General features: G+C 42.3%; 1 protein-coding gene across 6 annotated transcripts in view; it reads left to right on the plus strand.

The window, feature by feature from the left end:
• TRAF3 (TNF receptor associated factor 3) overlaps positions 1–16994 on the plus strand; it is a 71204-nt gene extending 54210 nt beyond the window's left edge. For 5 of the 6 annotated variants that reach the window (XM_027893583.1, XM_027893585.1, XM_027893586.1 and 2 more), the window contains 3 exons: positions 2851–2991; positions 7800–7974; positions 9161–16994. In XM_027893583.1, the coding sequence (XP_027749384.1) occupies positions 2851–2991; positions 7800–7974; positions 9161–9732 (888 nt within the window). In that variant the 3' untranslated portion in view covers positions 9733–16994. The remainder of the gene's footprint in view (positions 1–2850; positions 2992–7799; positions 7975–9160) is intronic. The other variant, XM_027893589.1, reaches the window with a different exon arrangement.
• Positions 16995–22682: the final 5688 nt, after the last annotated feature.

Below are 22682 nucleotides of genomic sequence, written 5' to 3' on the forward strand. Positions count from 1 at the left end.
TTTTCTTTTCACTTCCTGCTTTGTAGACTTCTTCCTATTCATAATAAAGAGTTGAATCACTGGAAATCCCAAGACAGTGCCAAGTTACCAGAATAGTTAACCACATGTCATATGTCAGTGACTTTATTGTAGGGTAGGGTAACAAAATGATTTGTAACTGCACTGCTGTGCTCTTCTTTGAGGAAAAAATTAATCAGTGCACTGAAGAACAGCAGTGCAAAGTTAACTTAGCTGATGAGTACCTCAGAAATCTTAGCCCCGCTGAAGTCAGTGGAAGTTTTGTTGGGTTCTGTAGGATCAAGATTTCATTTGGGGTATTCTGTGATATGTATGGAGGGGAAAGGAGAATTTGCCTTCTCCCAGTCACCATGTTCTTTAACAGTGCAAGTGGAGTGTGTAAACTGAAATTCTTCAGAGCTGCAAAGCTTGTGCTAAGTCAGGGGTTTGGTATTGAATGGTGCTGTTGGCAAAGAGTAGTAAGAGATGGTCAGATGTTAAATCTTGAATCAAAACTTCGTGGGGCAAATTAAAATTTGGTGCTTTGTTCACTCTGTGATGGGGTAGGCTTGCAGACTGAAGTCCCACAGTCTTGTGATGTTGGAAATAATCAGTTGAACATAATTTCTTGGCTTCATCACATTCTTAATGAAAACTGGTAAAAACTGTTTTTTAATATGAGGCTTTAATATGGGACCTGCTTCAGTGTAGTTCCTAGTGGCATAAGGTTTCTTCCATTCTTCTTTAGTAAGCAGTGATAAGCAACAGCTTAAAATTTGAAGAACTATGGAATAACAGTACTTTATCCTAGGAATATTTCAAATATGACAAGGAAGTAAAGGACGCTGATGCATTTTGTAAATAGATCCTGTGTTTCCTTTACCCTTTTTTTAACTGAAGTTCCACAGACTTATGCCAAAGTTCTAGTTAGGAAACTATTTAGTGTTAAATATTTTTTTATTCACAAATTACCACCAAACTGCAATTGCTGACTTAGCAATGACAGTTCTGTATGATTAAGGACTGCAGGACATAATTCTACTTTTCTGTGTTCTGTAAAACTGTGTGGAAAATCTCAGTACAAGACAGGCCCACATTTTATAACTTGTACAAAAATGGAAATGTAATGCTTAGTGACCTAGAGCGTAACTGCCTTGTGATTGGGAGGCCTGGGGAGGAAAGAGTGAGAAAAGGGGGATGTAAAGATCACAATTAACTAAAGAACTCTGATTCATTAAGGAAATGGAGGATGCAAAAAAATGAAGTGTCTACCCAGCAGATCTGAAATACCTGGGAGGCAGAGGTACTAGTTTAAAATTAAATTTGTTCTTGAAATTTTTCTCTAGTACCTTCTGTATTCCTTCAGCCTCAGTATGGCTTCTCTTTCTGCACAGCAAAATTAGCCTTGTCTCATTTCTGTTGAGTTTCCTCTGCCAGTTTTTCCATATATATAAAATGCAGAACTGATGTGTGTACGTGCACACATACTATATTATACTGCAAAGTAGATACCCACACATATGTTATGGTATCTCTGTATTTTGGGGCCCTGTTTGATGAACCTGCTGAATGCCTGTGGACTTTTGACAGTCTGTTGTCTAGTTCAGGCTAGTTTAGAGATTGAAATTATTTACATCTTCAAACAGGCTAGATTCTGCTAGGAATGCAGTGACACATAAGGGATTTGATGGCTATGTCTGATTAGAGGGTAGAGTGATGGAATTCTGCAGTGGCACCCACATCAGAGGTAAAGATGGCTTGACCTCAAAGTAGCACCTCTGTCAGGGGCCATGGTGTAGATCTTTCTGAGAACATGAAGGATCCAAGTAATTGGTCGTAATGTGAAATGCTGATCTAGAGTTTCCTGGATCTGAAATGGTGCTGCTTCGTATCCAAATAAAGATCTGTCTGTGGAACCAGTCAGGGGGTGTCCAAAATCACCTTGTGCCAAGTGTTTGTCTTCTGCACTTTTGCTGCTGAATAATCTTGCCTGGGGACAAATTACATTTTTCAGAAAAGCAACCCCCCACCACAAAGCAGTTCCCTTCTCCAAACCACATTAGTGAACAAGCACTAAGTAGTGAGACGGAAAATATTTGCTGTATTACTTTCATCCCCAAGGAGATATATGATATTCCTTTAACAAGGTTTTAAAAACAGAATGAGTCACTAATGAATAAATTCATAAAATGTCAATACAGAGAGAGAATATAATTTGCATCCTGTAGTTCTTTGGTCTTTTCTAACTAGTAGGCACCACTGGATTTTCCTTCGAATGCATGGATCCCTTCTGTATTCACTCATTTTGAGAGTTTTCATCACCATCACATTCTTTTAAGCCAAGCCAATCCCATGCAGATGAGGTTTTTCCTTAAATTTGCTGTAAATCAGGATAGATGGCAGTAGGTTGGAAGATTAATGTTCCCTACCCAACTACCTTTTCAGGTGCTCAGCTTCTCTTGGGTATCATTTCTGTACAGGGCTCGAGTTCTTAACACTGATCTAGAGCGAATTAGGTTGTTCCTTCTAAACTCCAAGCAACTCCCAAGTCAGTTGGTGGAAACCAGGAAACCAAGCCATTAAATAACAAGTGAATAAAGAAAATTATTTAGACACCTTTTACTGTTCTTATGTCCCATCCGCACTTTTATAAGCCAAAGTTGTACCAATACCATACTGTGGAAGTGCAAACGTAGCTATCAGAAGGTTGGGTTTTATTTATTTATTTGCAAGACATGGAGAGAGATTTTATTAGGATCTCATCCCTTTAATGTGTTTAAGATAGTTCTAAACTAATGAAGTTATAGGTATTTTAATAAACTTTGGCAGGAGTAATTGTAGAATTTTTTCCAGGTGGCCTTGCTCCAGAATGAAAGTTTGGAAAAGAACAAGAGTATACAAACTTTACATAATCAGATTTGTAGCTTTGAAATAGAAATTGAAAGACAGAAGGAAATGCTGCGGAATAATGAATCTAAAATACTTCATTTACAGGTAAGAAATTTAGAATCTCCCCATTAAACAGAAATGGTAGTAGCTTCTGTTCTGTGCCTTTACACTTGTGAAGTGAGGTGGTCTAATTAAAAAGGGGGGGAGAGAGAGTACTTGATTACAAAGCCATTCTGATTTTTTTTTCTGGTTTGTTGTGTTTAATGGAGCAAGATACTTCACTAAAACCACTGCAATTACCTAGCCTGTTAAAACAAAGAACTCTGTTTAAAAAGTGAAAGACTGAAAACAAAACAGAAATTTTCTCTGAAGAATTATTATTTTAACTTCTAAAAAAAAGCCTGCTTGAAGAACTACTGTCAAACTGGAGGACAAGCTTAGCATCTTAAAACTGTCATGGATAATGTATCTTTCTTTTCTACTTACTGGTATTTTTAAAAAAGGAAGAAGCATGAGTGAGATCAGTCTGGTGTGGATTTAATTCAAACGTAGCATAATGCATTTGAATACACTTTTAAAAAATCCATGTTTCTGTTGTCCTTCTGAGGAAAATGTATCTAATTATTCCTTTGCCAGTAGGTCTGAGTTTCTTATCCTGTGGTCTGAATGATCTGGCCACAAGCCAGCAACAGACTAGAAACCCTCTGGATGCTCTGGCACTGGTGCTTAGCCCAAGCTGAAATTCTTTGGAATGTGGGTGCTGGGAATTTGTGTTAGCTTGCATGATACTAACCACAATTAGGGAAACCTTAGGAGATATTTAGCAAGCAACTGTGGAGGAATCATTTACACGTTACTGTAGTATGTCTTCTGCTAGAAAACATGGCTAAAATTCAAAGGGGGCAGCACATTCAGGAGCTCAGAGCCTGGAGACCCTCAATGATGATTTATAAGGAAACTTTCGATTTTGGCAACTGCAATGTTTCTCCTTATAGCATGTATTTCTTTCCATGACCTGCCAACATAGGAACCAGTTTAGCCTGCCTTAGTCATTGTTACTTATCCATTGATGGGATATGGGGTACAGTATTGCATTCTGACATTGGCAAGCCAATCCTTTTATGTACTGGATATTGCTGATTGAATCTACCAGGAGGTAAGTTAATTTGTAAGCCTGGAGTTTTTACACATGCTGTCTCAATGGCCAGTGATGAGAGTAGAAATGGAAAAAAACATAGAGCAGAGTTTTTCATTATTGTCCTAAAAAACAGATTGCAATATCTTTGATTTCCTAGAGCTGTGTTAGCAAAATCAATTTTCAAATGGTTTGTTTACACACAAAAAGCCCCAAACAAACAAACAAAAAACCACTACAAAGCAGCATGTTTCAACAGGTGGCTTTTTGGTGGTAATAAGGACTGGAGAGGATGTGTTTTGCTCTTTTTTTTCCTCTTTTTTTTCTTTTTTTTTCCCCCCCTCCTCTTCTTAACTTCCTTTTGCCAACTATTTCAATTCAGTTATTTTAAGCCAAACTGTATTTCAAGGCTGTTTCAACCCGATTCCTTCCACTTAGAGGAATTTCCTGGTTCAGTCAGGTCTGTTAAGAGCATTGTGGAAACACACCCCGATTTGTTTTTTCCTGGACAACATAATTAGCCTCCTTCTGTTGCCTACCAGGAGTGGAGGGAATTAGTTACCTGTTGTGAGCCATTCTTTCCCTGGGTTGCATTGAGCAGCTGTGGTTACACAGGAGCCCCAGATACTGAACTAACCAGTTCAGGTCTGGGCAAGGCATATTTGCTTAGTCCCCCAAGACCTATGCATGCTAGGAATTTCTAGTACAGTTTCAGTATTAGCTGTCATGTAGCCTTTTTTAGCTGGGGAGCAGCGCTGTCACTGAGCACAGCTGGAACCATCTGCACTGTGAGGCGTCTGACAATGCCAGTGTTAATGCATCAAGGGTGTCTGGTCACTGGCAGGAACCTCAGCCTTGATGTTTTGTTTTCAGATTAATTTTCTATATGCTGATCTCTAGGGAAAGTGTTTTTACGTATGTGATACTTTTCCGACTGCTGTCATGTGGAAAGGAAGCTTCACATGTAATACTGAGTGTGTGGAAGCATATTAGTAAGCCAAGTCTTAAGCTGTGTGTGGACATAAGGTACTGAATGACAAAAGAAGCAGTGACCTTATGAACATGAAATGATTTGATCAGTAATATGTTCCTTCAAAGGAGAAGGACATATGATTTGTTTCCTAGGTCGAGTAGCACCTTTTCTAGTCTGTTTTTTAGCTTTACAGTTTTGCTCCATCAATTGCAATGGAAAGGTCCGTTAGGAGGGAGAGAACTGCAAATATAACTCTTCAGTTCCTCATGATAGTAATAATAGTGCTAAAATTCTGGAAGTTGTTAATTAGAAATACAAAACAAAACCTGGATGAAAATCAACATCAAGAGGAGCCCTTGATGGATTGCTAGGCATATAACGCAGGATTGATGATCTGGAGAGGTCAGTTGCTAGAATAAAAAGTGCCTGCAGAAAATTGATATCTACTTGAAAATTTATGAGTACAGTGTGAGACATCTGTGTGCTTTCTAATGGAATAATTAGAGTGAAAATCTCCACTGCTGCATTAAATTCAGATTTAGTACATCAGTATCTCCCAGCATGAGGGAGGTTGACTCCCTGTAGGGTAAAAAGATAGAGATCCCACTGCTTTTTAAAAATAAAATATAAGTCTTATATCTGATTATTTTGAATTCTCATTCAAGGTACAAGAGATAAAATACTACACATCTGCCAGTATGAAGTAGAAGCAGCTTAACCAGATTTGGTTTTGCATGTACAAAGGTAGAACGTTGCACACAGATGAATGGAGAGAAGTTGGTCCCTAATAACAACTTTTAGTAAACTTCTCCCAACAGAAGGATAGCTTACAATTCTTCTGCATGTTTAGCACTTTACCAGTTCCTGTGAGAATGTGTTTATTCATTTTGTTTGATGCTGTGCTAGTGCACAGAGGTTCCAGCTGGAAATTAGAACATCTCCATGTGAGGCAGTGTACAAACCCACAGCCGTATTATTGTTCTTGCCTTGGGGAGACCGTATTTGGTGTGAGTAAAGGGGAAAGATCAGCCTTGGGCATATTTTGAGTTTATGTTTGAATGTTAACTATGAACTAAGGGCCAAATCTTTTGGCTCTGCTCTTACAACATGCATTCAGGCCATTCAGTGGTGTGTTTCCTTTTGTATATATAGCTAACAGCCCTTCCCTGCTTTATTGTCTGATTATCCTCAGCCCCAGTGAGAGGGTGTGCCTGTGTTGGTAGGTGGTGATTAGTATGTCCAGGCAAGCTGCTTCATCTGTTTACTGGGCCCATACCCCTGCATTTATGGCTCAGTGCACAGCTTTCCTTCACAAAGTCGTAATTCTGTAAGTGAGATATATAACTTGGTTTAAAACACCTACAATAGAAATAAGTAGTTAATCTCGAAATATGTTAGATTACTCAGTGGTTTTGAGACACAACAAAATAAGACTCCTCGAGCCTGGTTTTGCTGGCTGCCTCATCAAATTGACAGCCTTCAATTAATCGTCATGGACTTTCAGTGTAACTGAAACCACGTGATTAAAAGCAAATGGCTAAAAGGGGAAATGAAGGTGGCATGAGGCAGAAGGGTTTTCCCCGTCAGTGGGGAACACTGAATCCACATGGCTAACCAGAAGGCAAATGCAAAATAACTTAATTTTCTTGTTTTGTTCTCAACGGCCACTTAATTTTTTTTTAAGATCTGAAAAATCATTTTAACACATATTGGCACTATATGATGAAAAACTATAAAGTTAGGTTTGGAATTTAACTGTAGGTGGTAGCAAAAGTAGTTTCTTGTCTCAAATATTTGTGTTCTCATTTGAACTTCATAAGTGATTTTGAGGTTCTGGCTAAAATTCCTGCTAGTCCAAATTAGCTGTGATTATGTGAAGTGCTATGTATTTCTTGCATCAGCTTTGAGGTAGACTGGGAAATCTGTTCTTTGTATTTGTAATATACTAAGGTGCTTGCAATATCCCTCTTTCAGAGAGATCTGGCCTTTCTGTATATTTTTTTCTTGAGTATTGTATTTTATGCCTTTCCAAAACCAACTGTTTTTTTCCCCTTTGTTTTCTTAAAAAAAAAATCAACCAGCAAGCACCTTCAGGATGCATGGCTTATTCAATTTAGGAAGTAAGGGTGGGAATTTTAAAAGTGCTTTTAGGGGGCAGAAGTGGTCTAGTTGTGTTTAAACTCTCGAGAGTTTCTGCTATGGTTATGGGCACTTAATAACTTAGGTTTTGATGACTGATTTATGTGAGCTTGGAGCTTGCACATGTATGTACTTGTGCTCCGTGTGTGCAAGAGTAATGATGTTTTCCTAGAGGGGTAAGTTATTTTGCTCACTCACGATGATAAATGTGTGCACATGAGCAGCCACTTGATTCACACCACGGTATGTTGTGCCCATACTTTGTTGCTTGAATACTCTCAAAGGAAACCCAGCAAGTATCAGCCCATAATATCGATCTGGAGACATTCAGAATACTGTTCTTACATTGAAAGGTTTAAAAAAAACCAAAACCGCCTACCTTAGACAAGAGCACACTAACATTTCTCCTTTTTTAAATAAGTCTGTTGTTCATTCTTGTAGTGCTCTAATATTAATACCTGTGCAGCACTAAGTATTTTTTAAGTGTTTTGTAAATACCTGGGCTATTCCTTTAAATTTTCAAGGTTTGTGTTATTAAAATATTTTACATAAGCAAAACTTGCTTATATTGGGATTGAATCTTATTATCAGCGTATAATCCTTTTTTAATTTGCATAAATTAATGCCTTTGCATTATTTTAACTCGTATGCTATTATTTTATAAAGCGAGTGATCGACAGCCAAGCAGAGAAACTCAAAGAACTGGACAAAGAAATCCGTCCCTTCCGACAGAACTGGGAGGAGGCCGACAGCATGAAGAGCAGTGTGGAATCCCTCCAGAATAGAGTGACTGAGCTGGAAAGTGTTGATAAAACTGCGGGGCAAGGAGCTCGGAATACAAGTGAGTGCAAGCACAATGGACTGAAATACTCAGCAGTGCTGTTGAGAGAAAAATGGTGTCCTTTGAATGGCACTCCCATTGTGGCTTTTATATGGAAACATCAATAATACTGATTCTTCTGATTTTTGAGTAGGAGACTGTATTTCCTTTGTTGATGGTGTGACATTGCTTCCATGCTGTTTCTTGGGCCGTTCTCTTGGTTACACTGTTAGTTCATTATAGACAGTTTCTCAATCGATCTTTGAAAACTAATAGCTTTCAGCAGCTTCTTTAAATATAGTCTTGGTATATTGACATCATGTTTTACTACTCTTCTCCCCCATGAATGGATCAACAGTATGGTTATCCATGTGAAACCACCCATCCTGGTAGCTGCTACAGAGGGGTATTTGGTCTTAGGAAAACTGTGAGATCTGCCTAAGAAGAAGGTTATTGCTGTGCTTGCTGAATAAAGTAAAAACTGTAGTTTAGCAAGATAGTGTAGATCATATGTAAGTGTTTAAATGACTGTGACAAAGAACTTAAAAAAACCTGCCTTATGAATTCATCTGCTTCTCAGTATTGTACGTTCGCCAATTTTGCCAGTGTGCAAAGATGAAGACTAATATTTTCACATAGGGGAAAGGGAAAACAGAAAACAGCCCTCCCTCCAAACTACATAAATTGCCATATAATACAGAGCTAAGTTTTAATTTTTTGCTCTTTCATGCTGAAGTTTAGGCATGGTAACAGCTCTGCACTTCTGAGACAAGTAGTGCCTGAAAAGAATGTTTTGAGTGATCAGGGGTGCTTCTGAATTTCAGAGGGATTATGTAGGCTGTGTGACTGCTTCCAGGGTCTTCACTGCTAAATAGCAATATGCAGATAATGCTACCAAGTCTCCTCTCAAAAAATGGAAGCCTCAGGAGTTATATTGTTCAGTGACTAGAAAAAATTTGTTAGGTGGTTTGATTGTTTGACTTCTGCTGCATGTATGATTAACGCCCACGTTTGTAAAAATCCCAGTTAACCTAGATGCCAGCCAGCAAACTATTGTCTGTGGAGATGGCTTCATCAGTGGCCAAGTGCAGTTTGGTTCTTGAGGAGGAAAGTGTTTTCATATACAATAGCAGCACTGGCAATTTGATTTTTACAGTCTTTAGAAAACAGCACATTTCTCACCCCCATCCTTTGTGCTTTCTCACAGGCCTGCTGGAGACACAGCTGAGCAGACACGATCAGATGCTGAGCGTTCACGATATCCGTCTGGCTGACATGGACCTCCGATTCCAAGTTCTGGAAACTGCGAGTTACAACGGAGTGCTGATCTGGAAAATTCGAGATTATAAACGTCGGAAGCAAGAGGCAGTCATGGGGAAGACTCTGTCCTTGTACAGCCAACCCTTTTATACTGGGTACTTTGGCTACAAGATGTGTGCCAGAGTTTACCTTAATGGAGATGGCATGGGAAAGGGGACGCACTTGTCTCTGTTCTTTGTCATAATGCGTGGTGAATACGATGCTTTGCTTCCTTGGCCGTTCAAACAGAAAGTGACTCTCATGCTAATGGATCAGGGACCGTCTCGGCGCCACTTAGGAGATGCTTTCAAGCCAGATCCAAACAGCAGCAGTTTCAAGAAGCCGACTGGAGAAATGAACATTGCGTCTGGCTGCCCAGTCTTTGTGGCTCAAACTGTTCTAGAGAATGGAACGTATATTAAAGATGATACTATTTTTATTAAAGTCATAGTGGATACATCGGATCTACCAGACCCCTGACATACAATGGGGGAGGCAGATTATACAGAAGGCAACTCCGTTTGGGGGTTTTGTATCAGTTTGTCTTCAATCAGAGGTCCTAAAGCTCACAGAACCACCTTGTGGAACAGACGGAAGAGTTTGAAGGCATAACTGCATAGGGTCCAATTGCGAAAGTAGCAACACATTAAGAAATCATACCATGGTATATTTTTTAATAGAACTAGCAACACTTAAGCTCTGAAGTATCACTTATCCCTCATGAGGATAATGATTATGGTCAGAGAGGATTTTTTTTTAACTTATTAATGATCTAGTCAATTGGAGGTGAAAAGACATATACAGTATGTGCTGAATCAGTTACTGACTTTTATTTCTTTTAAGCTAGAATACAAAAAAAACCTTCACACGTGGGCTAGCTGGAAATTGTCAGCATGTTAAAAGAAGAAATGATGAAGTAATGTTGCAATTATGATATTCTTTGAAAAACTGAGGTGCAATCTTGTCTGAAATATAGTATATTGTCTTTTTAAGGCCTCATCTGGTCTCTGTTTTAATAATTACTTTGTCAGAAGATCTTGGAAAAGTATCCATGTCTTCTCAAAAGTATCTGAATCAAAATCATATTTTTATTTAAAGTTCTATTGTTACAGAAAACATTTTATTTTAAAACTGTTGATAGACTGATATTTCTTGGAAGAAAAATAGAAGATATCAAACACTGGTTATCACTTGTGATAGGAAAAAAAAACTATTCAATTCTGTTATTTCTCTTTAGAAATGTAAACCTACAATATATGTCGTAGTTAATGACACTATTTCAAAATTAAGGAAAAATCACTCATGGATGCTGTGCATCATTATCAGATTTATAATTGTTTTCACCCTAAAATAGGGCATTTGTTGAACTTTGGAGTTCTAAGCGGAATCCTGTACATTTTTTAAAGTTCTGCCCCATGCTTTCCAATCAAGCTATATATGTTGCACATTATGCTGTCAGCAGTATATAGTATTTTCAGTATTGGGGAGGAGGATTAGTGCTGAAAAAAGCCTCTGTGTTCGTTCTGTACTAGCAGCCATTGCTTCAAGACAAACCAGCGATGTCTTAATACAGTGATGGTGGCTTGCATGCATACATGTGCCTTAGATGTGCTGTGCTGCTTATAAACCATAGCTTTTTATTCAGATTAATTCTGATATCTGAAATGGTAGTTTAATTGGACTTCAGGCATAATGTTTAGCCTTGTCTTCAGAGCCCTTAGGTACCCTGTGAAGTACAAAACAGAAGCCAAAGCCCGTTCCTTCGGCTTCTGGAGCTTCTATGACTTGGCCATGGTGGAATCCATCTTATTCAGGTGCCGAAACGTTATGCTCAGTGCTCCTATGGAGCTTGGACTAGACAGTCTCCACGGCCACTGTGAAGGCAGGCGACATTTTTCCTCTAATGCCTGTGGTTGTAAGGTGGCATCACTTGAAATGAACCCATCTGAGAACTCTGGGGCTGTGAATATCGATGCTCGTGGACAGCTTCTCATAGCAGACAAGCATCCTAATGGGGAATGCACGGGCTTCCTTTGTGTAACAGCCTGAACTGTAATGGAAAGCATTTGCTTGCCCTGAAACATGCTGATTGCAACCTGCTGTGTTCATCTGCTTCTATTTAATAGCCTGTGACAAGCGAGTCTAGAGACACAGCCTGGCTGTGGTGCTCTTTAAAACCCACAAACTGCTTAAGCAGAGTGGACTTGCACCACCATGTTTTCAGCCTTCATGGGCTGAGATGAAAACCTTGCATCCAGCCCCTACTGTCAGGTTGTATCAGTTTTCTGCTTTATTGAGGCATAGTCGCAATTTTTGTCTAAGGTGCAGTTGAATTCATGCCTTTGTATTTCAGCTTGTCTTTGCCGTTGTCTTTTTTGGCTGTGCCTTCACACACAGTGCCTGCAAGAAGTATTTATGGATATACAATGCATGCTAAGTGGTCTTCATGGGTTTTCCAGGCACCTGCTAGAATACTGCCTGCTGCTGACCGTCCAGGCTGTCAGCAGCAACTTGTCTTCCTTTTCTTGCCTTCCATTGTCCGGGTACTGTACTCCCTTTATGGTACGTAGCTGTCAACAGGTGCAAGCTCAAATATGGAGGCACGTGCTGGCATTTCATTTCTAGCACGGAAGGAAGGAGGATGTTCTGCACAAGAGATAAATATCTATAGATATACCCACATCTATATCTCTAGATATAATTGTATGGCACTTGCAGTTTTATGCAGGCTGCATAAGCAAACCCATCACTTACGCTTTAGGGCGAAGGTTCGCTCAACTCGTGTCATTTTAATAATTGTGAATGTAGGCAGCTGAGCTTTTGTGTTTGTGCATCACAGAATTTTACTGAAAACAGGATTCCCAAGTGGAAATGTCCAAAGGACTCTCCTCCCATTGCTAATGCACGTCTTGTAAACTTAAATGAAACGGTTTGGCCATCTCAAAACAGTTTATATCCTGTTTCGATCTGGGACTTGGAGGAGATCTCTAGTATAAGCAGGGCCCAGAATATTCTGCAGATTTGTGACTACAGTTTCCAACTCCTGTGACAGAATTGCGCTTCTAAATCCAGGCTCTTTAAAAGAGGAGGAAAAAAGCGTTTCCAGCCTTGGTGATTGAGAGAGGACTTCGAAACATGCGAATGTGTAAACCAATAGGGAAGTCTTCCTGAGTCTGCACACAGCCTAAACTAGTAGCTTTAAGAGATCTGAATATCTCGTCTTGGTGGGATATTGACTCAGAAACTTCAGAGAGAAGTTTAAATACGAACACTGCTAACTATCTTAATGCCGATCACTGTAGCAGAAACATCAGTCACTGTTGTATTTCACAGATCTCTATGCTGCTTTCCACATCTCCCAAGTGCCAAAAGCACCAGCTGCCAGAATCTTCAGCTTCACTTGGGCAGCTTTTATAATGCAGTAACGTGCTATCGATATAAAAATATTTTTGCATATATGCTTTTTATCACAGTTAATAAAATGGAGGCCTACTGCACTTATTTTTTAAAACTACATGAAGCTGCCAGAGAATTTCCAGTTTGCCAACCCTGTGTACTGTGAAATCCAGGATCTTGCTACACAAATGTAGACACCGCCTGCTGTGGAATACCTGAAGCCTTGACTGTAACACCCCTTTCTCCGCAGAACTCGTGGGCCATCTCTGTAGAGTTCTTACTGTGTACATAGAAATCGGTTTCCTCTGCTTTCCAGCAAGGAGTATGTAGCATTTTGTGAAAACAAGGCCACTGTATATTCTCTAAGTTGAAAGGAAAAGACACCTGGTGCTTTACTCAACACTTTAAATTATTTAACTGTTTCCCTCATTGCTGAAATGCCCTTTTATCCTTTTTCTCTTTGTTCTTGACTGAGGTATCCAAAGTTTTCTAGGGGCTGTCTGTTTAAAGTGATTCTTGGGGCAACAGCCTCCCCCCATGTATACTCTTGAATCCCGGCTAACTCCTGGAGTGTGCCATTATTGCAAGGGGGTCCCAGAGTATTTGCATTACTTTGAACAGAGTTTCTTCAGTGGAACCCTTTTGTCCTCTGCTTAGTAATTCTTAGCAGCACACAACTGAAGTCTCTTGCTGGTATTCTTTCTCCACGATGATGCTCGAAGTTACATTCTCTAGGGAGATTCCAGTGTGTGACAGTCTGGATGTTGCCCTTTTTGTACACTCTTCAGCACAGGGTGAGTGCATCTGTTACCTAGAAAGTCTTGAATTCTAAACAGGATGAAACTATTTGGGTGTTTAAAGGCCAGCCTGCGATTATGATGCAGGACCATGTCTGCATTATTTCTCTGAACTAATTAATTGGGGTCTTGTTTCAGTTACTGTCTACATGGTACACCTTCAACTGCTGACTTACAATATGCAATGTTGATTTCAGCCTTGTACTGTAAATGTTGTTCTTCACAAAGAGAATGTGCAATAGGAGAAGGGAATGGTGGGCGGCATAATTTTGATGGAAAAAAACACGCTAGCTTTCTTAAAAATATGAAAAAAAAAATGAAATGCAGCTTATTTCCTTTTCCTGTGGTGTTTTCTACTTGGAAAAGGAAAGATGAAGATATGTGCCTGTTTCTGTGCCTGGTGAACTTCTCAAATGCAGAGGTCATAGAGATTTGTGTTAGCTGGAATTTAAGTGCTGAACCCATCTTAGGTTGTGATTGTATTGCTCCTGTTTCCTCAGCTGGCCACAATTATGGCTTGCTGAGATGGGAGCTTAAAAGCTACCACCTATTTGTATCTATGTTCCATCACCTGGGATAGGCATTTCACCAATAGTGCAGGGTTTCTGTTGATATTTTGTTTAGTTTTTAAAACACTGGTGCTGTTTAGTCCAAGACGGAGAAGCGTGTAGGGAGTGACAGAAATGTTGCCTGCACTGTAGAAGAGTGAAAAACGTGACTGCAGTATTGATGCCTTGATATGATTTAACTATGCAAATATACAAATAGGTGAAGGGGGGGAAATTCTTGGGTTGCATACCTAATCTCTTAGTTTTTGCTCTGTAAATTACTTGTATGTGTGTAGGTACATGCATAAACACACGGACATGCACGCACATGTATATGCAAAGTCTTTTCTTTATGTAGAAGTGATGAAACAAAACCCTTTCCTCCAAGTTTTACTTGGTCAGTTGGTGCAAATATAACTTGCTGCTGCTAAGGGAGGATCTTGGCTAATGGCAAACTTTGGTTTCTTATCTTTCAGGTTTGAAGACCTGTATGTAGCAAAAACTGTTTAGCCTTTCTGAAGACCTTGAAATGTAATTAAGGATGTTTGTTCTTCCTCATGCTCCGAAAATTTGGAGATTCCTGTATGTTAAACAACCATAGTGGTGGGCAAGTTTTTAATTGCATATTCTTTCCTCTAATTTAGAAACAAAAGATGATAAAAAGCAGCTGGACCTCTTCCTGGAATTCCTATCCCATTCAGTCAATACCTTGATATTCTGGTTGACCTAGAAGTCATAGCTGCTGCAATAAAAATGATTGGTTTGGCAATTTAATCTGTCTGAGAATAGTTTTTAATACTGTGTACAGTGTATAGCAAGTGCTATTTGTCTTTTCTGGAAAAAAGGAAATCAAGCATGAGATGTGAAGTGACTTGTCCAGAGTCACAAAAGGAATCTCCTGGAGCTGGGACTGAATGAGAGGTTCCAGTTCCCTAGTGTTATCTCCAAATCACTAGGGTTTACTTTTTTGATACATTTCTCCCTTAAAGGAACCGAAAAACAAGTTGACATACACTGAAGACCCACATCAGGACAGTAAGGGCTAGAATTAAACACACAAACTGTCATGATTTGGGGTTGTGCATGTGTGGTGGCCCAGACACGGGTTGCTCGTTGGCAGTGCTTTGACAGCCTGCAGAGTGGAAGGCCAGCACAGCATGTCAGTGTGAATAATAGCAGCAAATGTGTGTCCTGCTCTGTTTGTTCAGAATCACCTAACAAAACAAGTCTTGTTTGATGCTCCTCTTAACTGAGGAGGGAGAATACCGTTTTACAGTGAAGTGGGTTCATCTGTGTTCTACCAGTCAGTGTGACTGACCATTTCTTTCTTGTGGGGCTTTCTCCCTTTTTCTGTAAACCAAAATCTAGAGGGCTTAATTGTTCTTTCCTGCCTCTTAATCCAGGCCTTTGCTGAGAAGCACCAGATGGGAAGGTGATGGAAAACTTGGGACTGTTGATTCAGGGACATCCTCTTAAGATTTAGAAGAGTAGAGATATACAACACATAAGGGATCTGACTATTCCTGTTTCTCTTCTAATTTATGGTCAAGACTGCAGCTTCTGTCTTCCATTTCATGATGTTAGTGTAGATACTAGGCTGTGTTTTTTCAGTTTTTTTCCCCTCCAAGTTAGGATTAGTTCCTTAGGGTTCAAATAAGTTCTAAATTTCACAGAGAAGCACCTGAACCAAAACCTTGGATCCAAACATCCCAGACTTTATGTAGAATTCAAATCTGGATCCCAGCTCTGTGGCTTACTAACCTACCCATTTGGGGAAGGGTTTGTTGTCTCTATGTGGTGTTTGTGGTCTTGGTCCTTTGGAACTAAGCTTTTAATTTGGTTGCCAGTTCTGCAAGGACTTTTTAACTTCTTAGGAATGCCGGTGTTCACACGCTCCATTGCTGGCAGTGTGATGCGTAGTGATAAAATTTGACTCTGTCTAAGGGTTACTGAGATAAACCAGCATTATCATTCGTAAGGGTCATTTTCTTGCGTAGTGTTCCGAGCTTTGTATTTGAATATAGCTCGCACCTGAAAGGACACGTGTTCCAACTATGACCTGCATCACTGGCAGAGAGTTGTGTAATCTGTACTTGTGGAATGGGAAGGTACAAGCTTCCATCGTTGCTGATGCATCGTGTAATCCACCTGTTTTGTTTTTCTTATAGCTGTTGTTTGGTTTTTTGTGTTTGGTTTTTTTTTTTCAGTTTTATAGAAACAAATATGGGGACGTTCAGGATTTTTTCTACAAGGTATAAAACTCCAATGAATTAGTGGTGACTAGAGAGCTGTGAAAAATACCCTATTAGGAGATGATGGGCTAAATGTAGGTCCATTTCTCTAGACAAGTAGGATAACCATTAAGATGCATGGAACAATATAATAATCGGGAAAACTGAAACTGAAATTTGTTTCCAAGAAATTCTGTAAGAACTGTCTATGGAAAAGACATCAGTGATTGAGAATAATGTACAAATTAATGTGTTTGAAAACTTGTGTATCCATTTCTTTAATCTCATACTCTTCAGTGAACGGTACACTTGTGTTCAGTTTTATGATCAAAAACAAAGACCAAAGAAGGCCAGCCTCATTTGATTGTGTATATTCTGCCTGTCTTAATTATCAATAGCTGTAAGGATACAGTGCAAGTGATCTGGTAACCAGTGGTTCTCGTCCTTTTCTTTTAGGGGGAAAAACAACTTTAAAATGTATAATTTATTGCTCAGCAATAACCATGTTGTTAAAATAATAATAATTAAAAAAAGGAATTAGCAACATGTCTTAATTTCCCAATAGCATTATTATATGTTGTATTTCAGTTTACTGTATATTGTATTTTTGTATTTATTTGTGTTTGGAGGTCTTGCTATGTCTTTTTGTGTTTAAATGCTAATAAACAAGGACAGTGTGTAAGAGTGTAGAATGCCGAACTCTGAAATGCTAAACTGTGTTATTAAAGGAAAAATAAATAAGTAGGAAATCATATTTTTTAAAAAAAAAACTGGTGTGTTGAATTTGAATGACTGCTGTGGACTTGCAGATGGCCGAGGCACATTCCTTTCTCCTCTGTGAGCCTGCTGTGCTTTGGCTGTTCAGTGCTTTGTGCTTAAGCACCCAACAGACCTTTTCTGTGGCATTTCCTGAGCTCTGCACAGGTAACTTGCCATAACTTCTATCAGAGTCCTATTTTCCAGTTGCTAACTCTGCTGGAATAAACTAGGTGCTGGTGTTCATCCTAACATCAGTGTCAAGTGCAAATAGAGTAGAAATAATTGAAATGGCTTTTCATGCATTTGTGGTACACTGGTTTCCCAAAGAGGCGTGGGAGAGTCGAAGCGTGCCTTGAATGTCTGAAGATATAGATTTATTATTTTTTCTTCTCCGGTATCATTAGTGACTCCTCTCAACTCAAAAGTGCATTTCAGGTGTGTGTTTGAAATCACAGAACATGATGCAGTCTGTAAAAACAACACACTGTTCTGAAATGAGTGGAGCAACAATACTTCCATCATGTTTCCGATTCAGCCTAGTGATGAAAACCCTGAGCCCCAGGGGTGGTGAGTGAAGCATGACACTTCTACTGAGCACCACACTGTCCTTCTGTTTCTTCTTCCCTACTGTCCCTCCCACCCCTTTCTTATGGAAATTTCAATTTCCCATCTTTTACGTTACTGCAGGAGTAATACTGGGTTCAGCAATGCAGGAATGTCCTGTCTATGCTCAGAGACAAGACTGCAGTATCTTGGCAAAAGCTGCTGCTGTGCTGCAGGCACCCAAATGTGAGTATGACCTGGCCAGCCCATACTGGTGCTTGCAGCAGGTAGTCTGAAAGTGCTGGGTGGCCAAGTGCCCTTCCTTGATAAAATGGGGATGCCAAAGAAAAGACAAATGCAGGAAGGTGGGCAGGGCGAGAGGTGGGCAGAAGAAGGTGGCACGCCATCCTCATTGTGTGCGGGATGTGCTGAGGTGGATGTTCCTTTCTGCTATTAAGAGCAGTCACTACACGACTCTCGGGATGCTCTGGCATCTGCTGCCCTGCTCATGACTTTCCACTCCTACTCCCACGGTTGGCACTCCAGGCTGTGCTGCCTGAAGCTCTTCACATCTCTTTCCTGTGGAGCGTGAAGGGGCGGTAGAATTCCTTGTTGTCTTAATAAAGTGGGTTACCTTCCAGCAGAGTCCTCTTGGGGAAGAGCATCTTGTGCTATCCCCAGGGCTGCTCCTCCTCCCCAACTGGGGAGGGTGATGCTACTCAGACATGACATTTTTGTCATTACATCACTGCAGCAGGATCTGCAGAGAGGAAACAAATTGCTTTGAACATGAAGGCAAACACCAGTTGTCTCCTCGCCTCCCTACTCCTCCTCCCTCAGCAAAGAATCATAATTGAAATGACACTCTGGGACCCCTCCAGGTCCCAACAAGTCTTTATGAAGGGTTTCTTCTACAGGTCACAGAAGATGACTGTCAGCTTTGTGGTGTGCTTTTCCCTCATGGGCAACACGATACTGACGGTGACAGGAGCAGAGCGCCAGCTCTGGGAGTGCCAATGCGAGCAGCCAGGAGAGTGGGGTGAGCAGCACTCCTGGGATACAGAGAGTGTTGGCAGAAACAAACACTGCCTGAGCCTGGACCTGCTGCTGGGGCCATCTTTTGCAAGAACTGCAGGAGTGGGGTTAGAAATTTTTGGGGAAGTTTTCCAGAGCTTCAAGCCTTTGGTTTGCTTGCTGTCCAGTAAGAAGAAGTCAGGGGTTTTGAAAATGCTCAGTCCTGCATATGGACCTATGTCCTGCTCTCTGCCTGCTTCAGTGTGACCGAGTCCTGGGTTCAGTGACAAAAATGAGTGGTAAAAGGGATGATTTCCCCCATCCTTCCCCAGAGCCAGTTTTCCATGAGTCAGTTGTGTGGTTCCTTCCTGCATGCCTAGATTGAGCCCTGGAGGTTGTCACTGTCTAGTAATGAGTCTGGCTTGCCCTTGTTTGGCCCAAAGAGCGATCACCTGTCTTCCTTTGACCCCCTTGGAAAACGTGGCACCTGGGGAGGCTGAGCCCATTCAAATATCTTCTCCTTTAGGTTAGATTCTGCAGTGAACACTGGATCTCAGTGCATGCTCTTGTGTGTCTTGTAGGCTCCCAAGAATGGGGAGTGGCCCATGCTGGGAGCAGAATTCCCACCATCTGGCTGGTAAACAAAGAAAAGACCTCAGGAACTGACTTCCACCCCACAGGCTGCACCTTGGGTTGTGATGTTTAAGCACAGCTGGCAGTGCCGGTTGCAGCAGGTGGAAATGTGTGTTTTGGCAGCATTGCACTGTGACTGGAGGCAGGAGCTCTTTGCAGACTGGATTTCTACCAGGTATTTCTACCTGGCCAGTGGAAATGGCCTCAGCATACCCTTCACCATCAGGTGAGGCATGAGCCTGTGCACAGTCAGGACCCTTTTAGCAGGTGTCCCTGGGGTAGGTAGTGATGCTTGATAAGAGGCATTCGAGGATAAAAAGAAATCTCCACAAGCACACGGTTGGATGGAATGGGCTGGTTCCAGTGTGCAGTGTGGTGTGGGCTCAGGGCTGTAAGGTTGCTCACATCCCTTCATTCACACAGATCTCACTCCATAGCTGCTCCTTGAGGCCACCCCTAGCAGAAAGCTCTTGTTTCGCTGCTTCATGCTGCATGATAAGAAGTGAGTCAGTGTGATAGCTCTGAGATCAAATGTGATCCCCTCCAGTGACTTCTCCTGCCTTGCTGCCCCGAGGGGAAGGTGACTGTGTGGCTGCTGGAGGCCTGCAAGCACTGGCGTGGAGCTCCAAAGAGAGTTTAACTCCATAGATTGACTGGTTATTCAGCTTTAGCTCCTGACCAGCCCTGAAATGAGGCGGTGCCTCTCCTGGCAGCTCACACAGCTCCTCTGGCACCAGGAATAGGTTCTGGCAGTATAGACTGTGCTGTTGCACACGAAACTTTATAATTTATTTTTTTAAAATTAAAGGAAATCCCACAGGGGGATTTTCACTGATTGCTGCCAAGGGCTGCCTGCTTTGAGGGACACAAGAGCTAGAAGGGCTGTCACCTGCCAGGGCACTTCTCCCCTTTTATTTTGGATTAGCTTCATGTTCAAACCTTAAGCAATGTTGTATTGTGCCAAGGAAATCGGCAAACACTTTGTGCCTGGGTACAGCCCAGCCCCTGCAGGGGACGTACCTCTGGCACTTGGGGTTTAGAGCCAGTTTTTGGTGTGCCTGTCCTCTCCCCTCTGAGCCACAGCATGTAATATGGTTATTTACCATGCAATAATTTTCCCATGCACTTAATGACATTCTGGGGATGGTGCCATTGCTGCCTGGCTGTTTGGAGGGCTGCAGGGAGCGTGTGCGTGTGGCAGGGGATCACCCACCTTGGGGACTGGTGTTCACAGCCATCGCTGCTTCATGCTCAGCCCTGGGCTCTCTTTCCAGATGCAAAGTGCCAGGGCTGAGGGCTCATATCTTGTGTTGCAAGCTACAAATGTTTTAAGTAGTAAGAAGAGATGCAGCTGTACAAGAGGGAAGTTCCAAGAGGTGCTGGATGTCCCTGATGGGCTTTAGAAGGTGGCTTTGCAGTCTGGCTATGGGGAACAGCGTCTCTGATACTCAGTGCATCCACTGTATGCTGTTTCCCCTCTGTGGTGGCAATGTGCTCACCCCAGGGGCATTGCAGGCATCCAGCACCGGGCAGCAGAAGGACAGGTGGGCAGCAAGGAGTAAAATGTGCTGATCTCTGCGTTAGGGCAGCTGGTTTGATTTCTGGGGACTGCTTTCTCCTTTTCTTTCATCTTTGTTTCACTCTGCCTGTAACTGCCTGATGCAAACCTCACTCCTGTGCAGCCTTCTGTTGTGCCTGCCTGGTCCTGAGGCACAGCAGCAGCATCTTGGGATTGCTGCAGTGACAAAAGCTGGGATGGAGAGGAGTGTCCTCTGGCCTTGGGGAGAGACCTGCAGCAAGGGCTGGGTTATTCTGTCCCCTTGCTCACAGCAGTAATGCTGCAGTGAGCAGCTGGCCCCTGTAATACAAGTTTTGCTGGGATTTCTGTCATTGCCCTGCCCTGTCCTATCCTAATGCTGGAGCAGGGGGAGCAGGGACTGTCCATCCTCGAGCAGGATTTCACAAGCCCTTGGATGAATTAACGGTAAATTGGGGATTTTAGACCTCTGCCTCCTTGTCAGATGAATCCTGGCTCATTGAAAATCAAGTATCAGCTTTGCTGGGACCTGAGCTGCTGAACAAGCAGCGTGGAGAAGCAGCAGCTGCAGGGTACAAAAAGTAAAACTGAGGGTGTGGAGCACCTCCCAAAACACTGGGTTTCAGGGGCTGTGGCACTGCTCTCTGCACAGGGTCCCATGAGAGATTTCTCACCTTTTGCCCAACCCGGCCATGCTGAAGGATGCTGAGGCCATGGACAAGCATGCACCTGGCCCTCTGCACACTCCAGTCCTTTCTTCAAGCTGTTGCTGCTGAGTAGCCATGATTTATATTTTTTCCCTTCTCTATTAAAATACAGGGCATCTCACTGCAGCCAGCATTCACCCCAAGAGTCCCCTGTGAGAGATTTGTGAGTGGTAATTAGAGTGCAGGAGCCTTTCACCTCGAGGACATCTCTCAGTATTGAGCTCCCTAAACAGAAAGTGCTGACTGTGTTTTGGCTGATGCCCAGGCTTAGAGCTGCTGCTCAGGAGCTTTTTCTCTTTGGCAGTTTGTAGTCCACACTTGTGACTCCAGTGGGGACAGAGCTCCGGACAGGGGCACCTCATGTTCCTTCACAGGGCACGGTGCATCATCTGGGACTGCACTGGGTCCTCCTGGGGACAGGAGACCCATGGCTCTTCTCACTCCTGTGCTTGCAGCAGAGCTGGGAATCAAGTGGGTTAAGGTTTCAGGAGATGGGAGATTATCCAGGAGTGATGGCTTCCTGGTCTCCATTCTCCTCCAGCCTGCTGAGTTGGAAGCTAGGAAGCATGGGGAGCATGAAGGGTTGGAGGGGGATGGTTTGCTTCCCCCTCCTGCACTCCTAAATCCTTGCTGGTGTCAGGTGAGAGCTTCCTGTGGTCCGTGACACCTCCACTGATGTCCCTTCCAAACACTTCTCCAGTCTCCTCCTCAGCCTCCAGTAAACCCTTCCAGACCCAAATCTTCTGCCCTCCCCCTGCTGGTACCAGTGTCAGCTGAAGGGCTGCTGAGGCCTCCAGCTCTTCCCTGGGCATGGGCCTCTGTCATCAACCTTATGCTGTCCCCTTCCCAGGATGTCATTGCTCTCCCCCCATCCCTTCCAGCTCCTAACACATCCTTGGTAAGGATGTGGGCCTGGCATGCAGCAGTGCTCCGTGCTGGGGCGGAGGACAGGGATGGTGAAGTCCTTGCTCTTCCTCCTGCATCAACACTCACCGCTGCCATAGTCAGCAGCCCCATTCACCCCGGCAGCCTCCTCAGGAGCAAAGTGGGGCTGTGCTGGCACTGCCTCCTGCGCTGGGTAATGAGAAAATCAGCTGGTGGCCAAAGCACAATTACATGTCGTGGCTGGGAGCTGCTCCCTTCCAAGACAGCTAATTGAAAATACATAGAGACCATTATTAATAATTACAAGGTAGCCGTTGTTCAGCAGGGGAGAGAGGCGTGGGATGGGCACGCAGGGTGTTCGGCCTCGCCACCCTTTAGCT

The sequence above is a fragment of the Empidonax traillii genome, unplaced genomic scaffold (assembly GCF_003031625.1).
Source record: "Empidonax traillii isolate 1590-97213 ecotype Southwest subspecies unplaced genomic scaffold, ASM303162v1 scaffold398:size1781980, whole genome shotgun sequence".
NCBI classification, from domain to species: domain Eukaryota; kingdom Metazoa; phylum Chordata; class Aves; order Passeriformes; family Tyrannidae; genus Empidonax; species Empidonax traillii.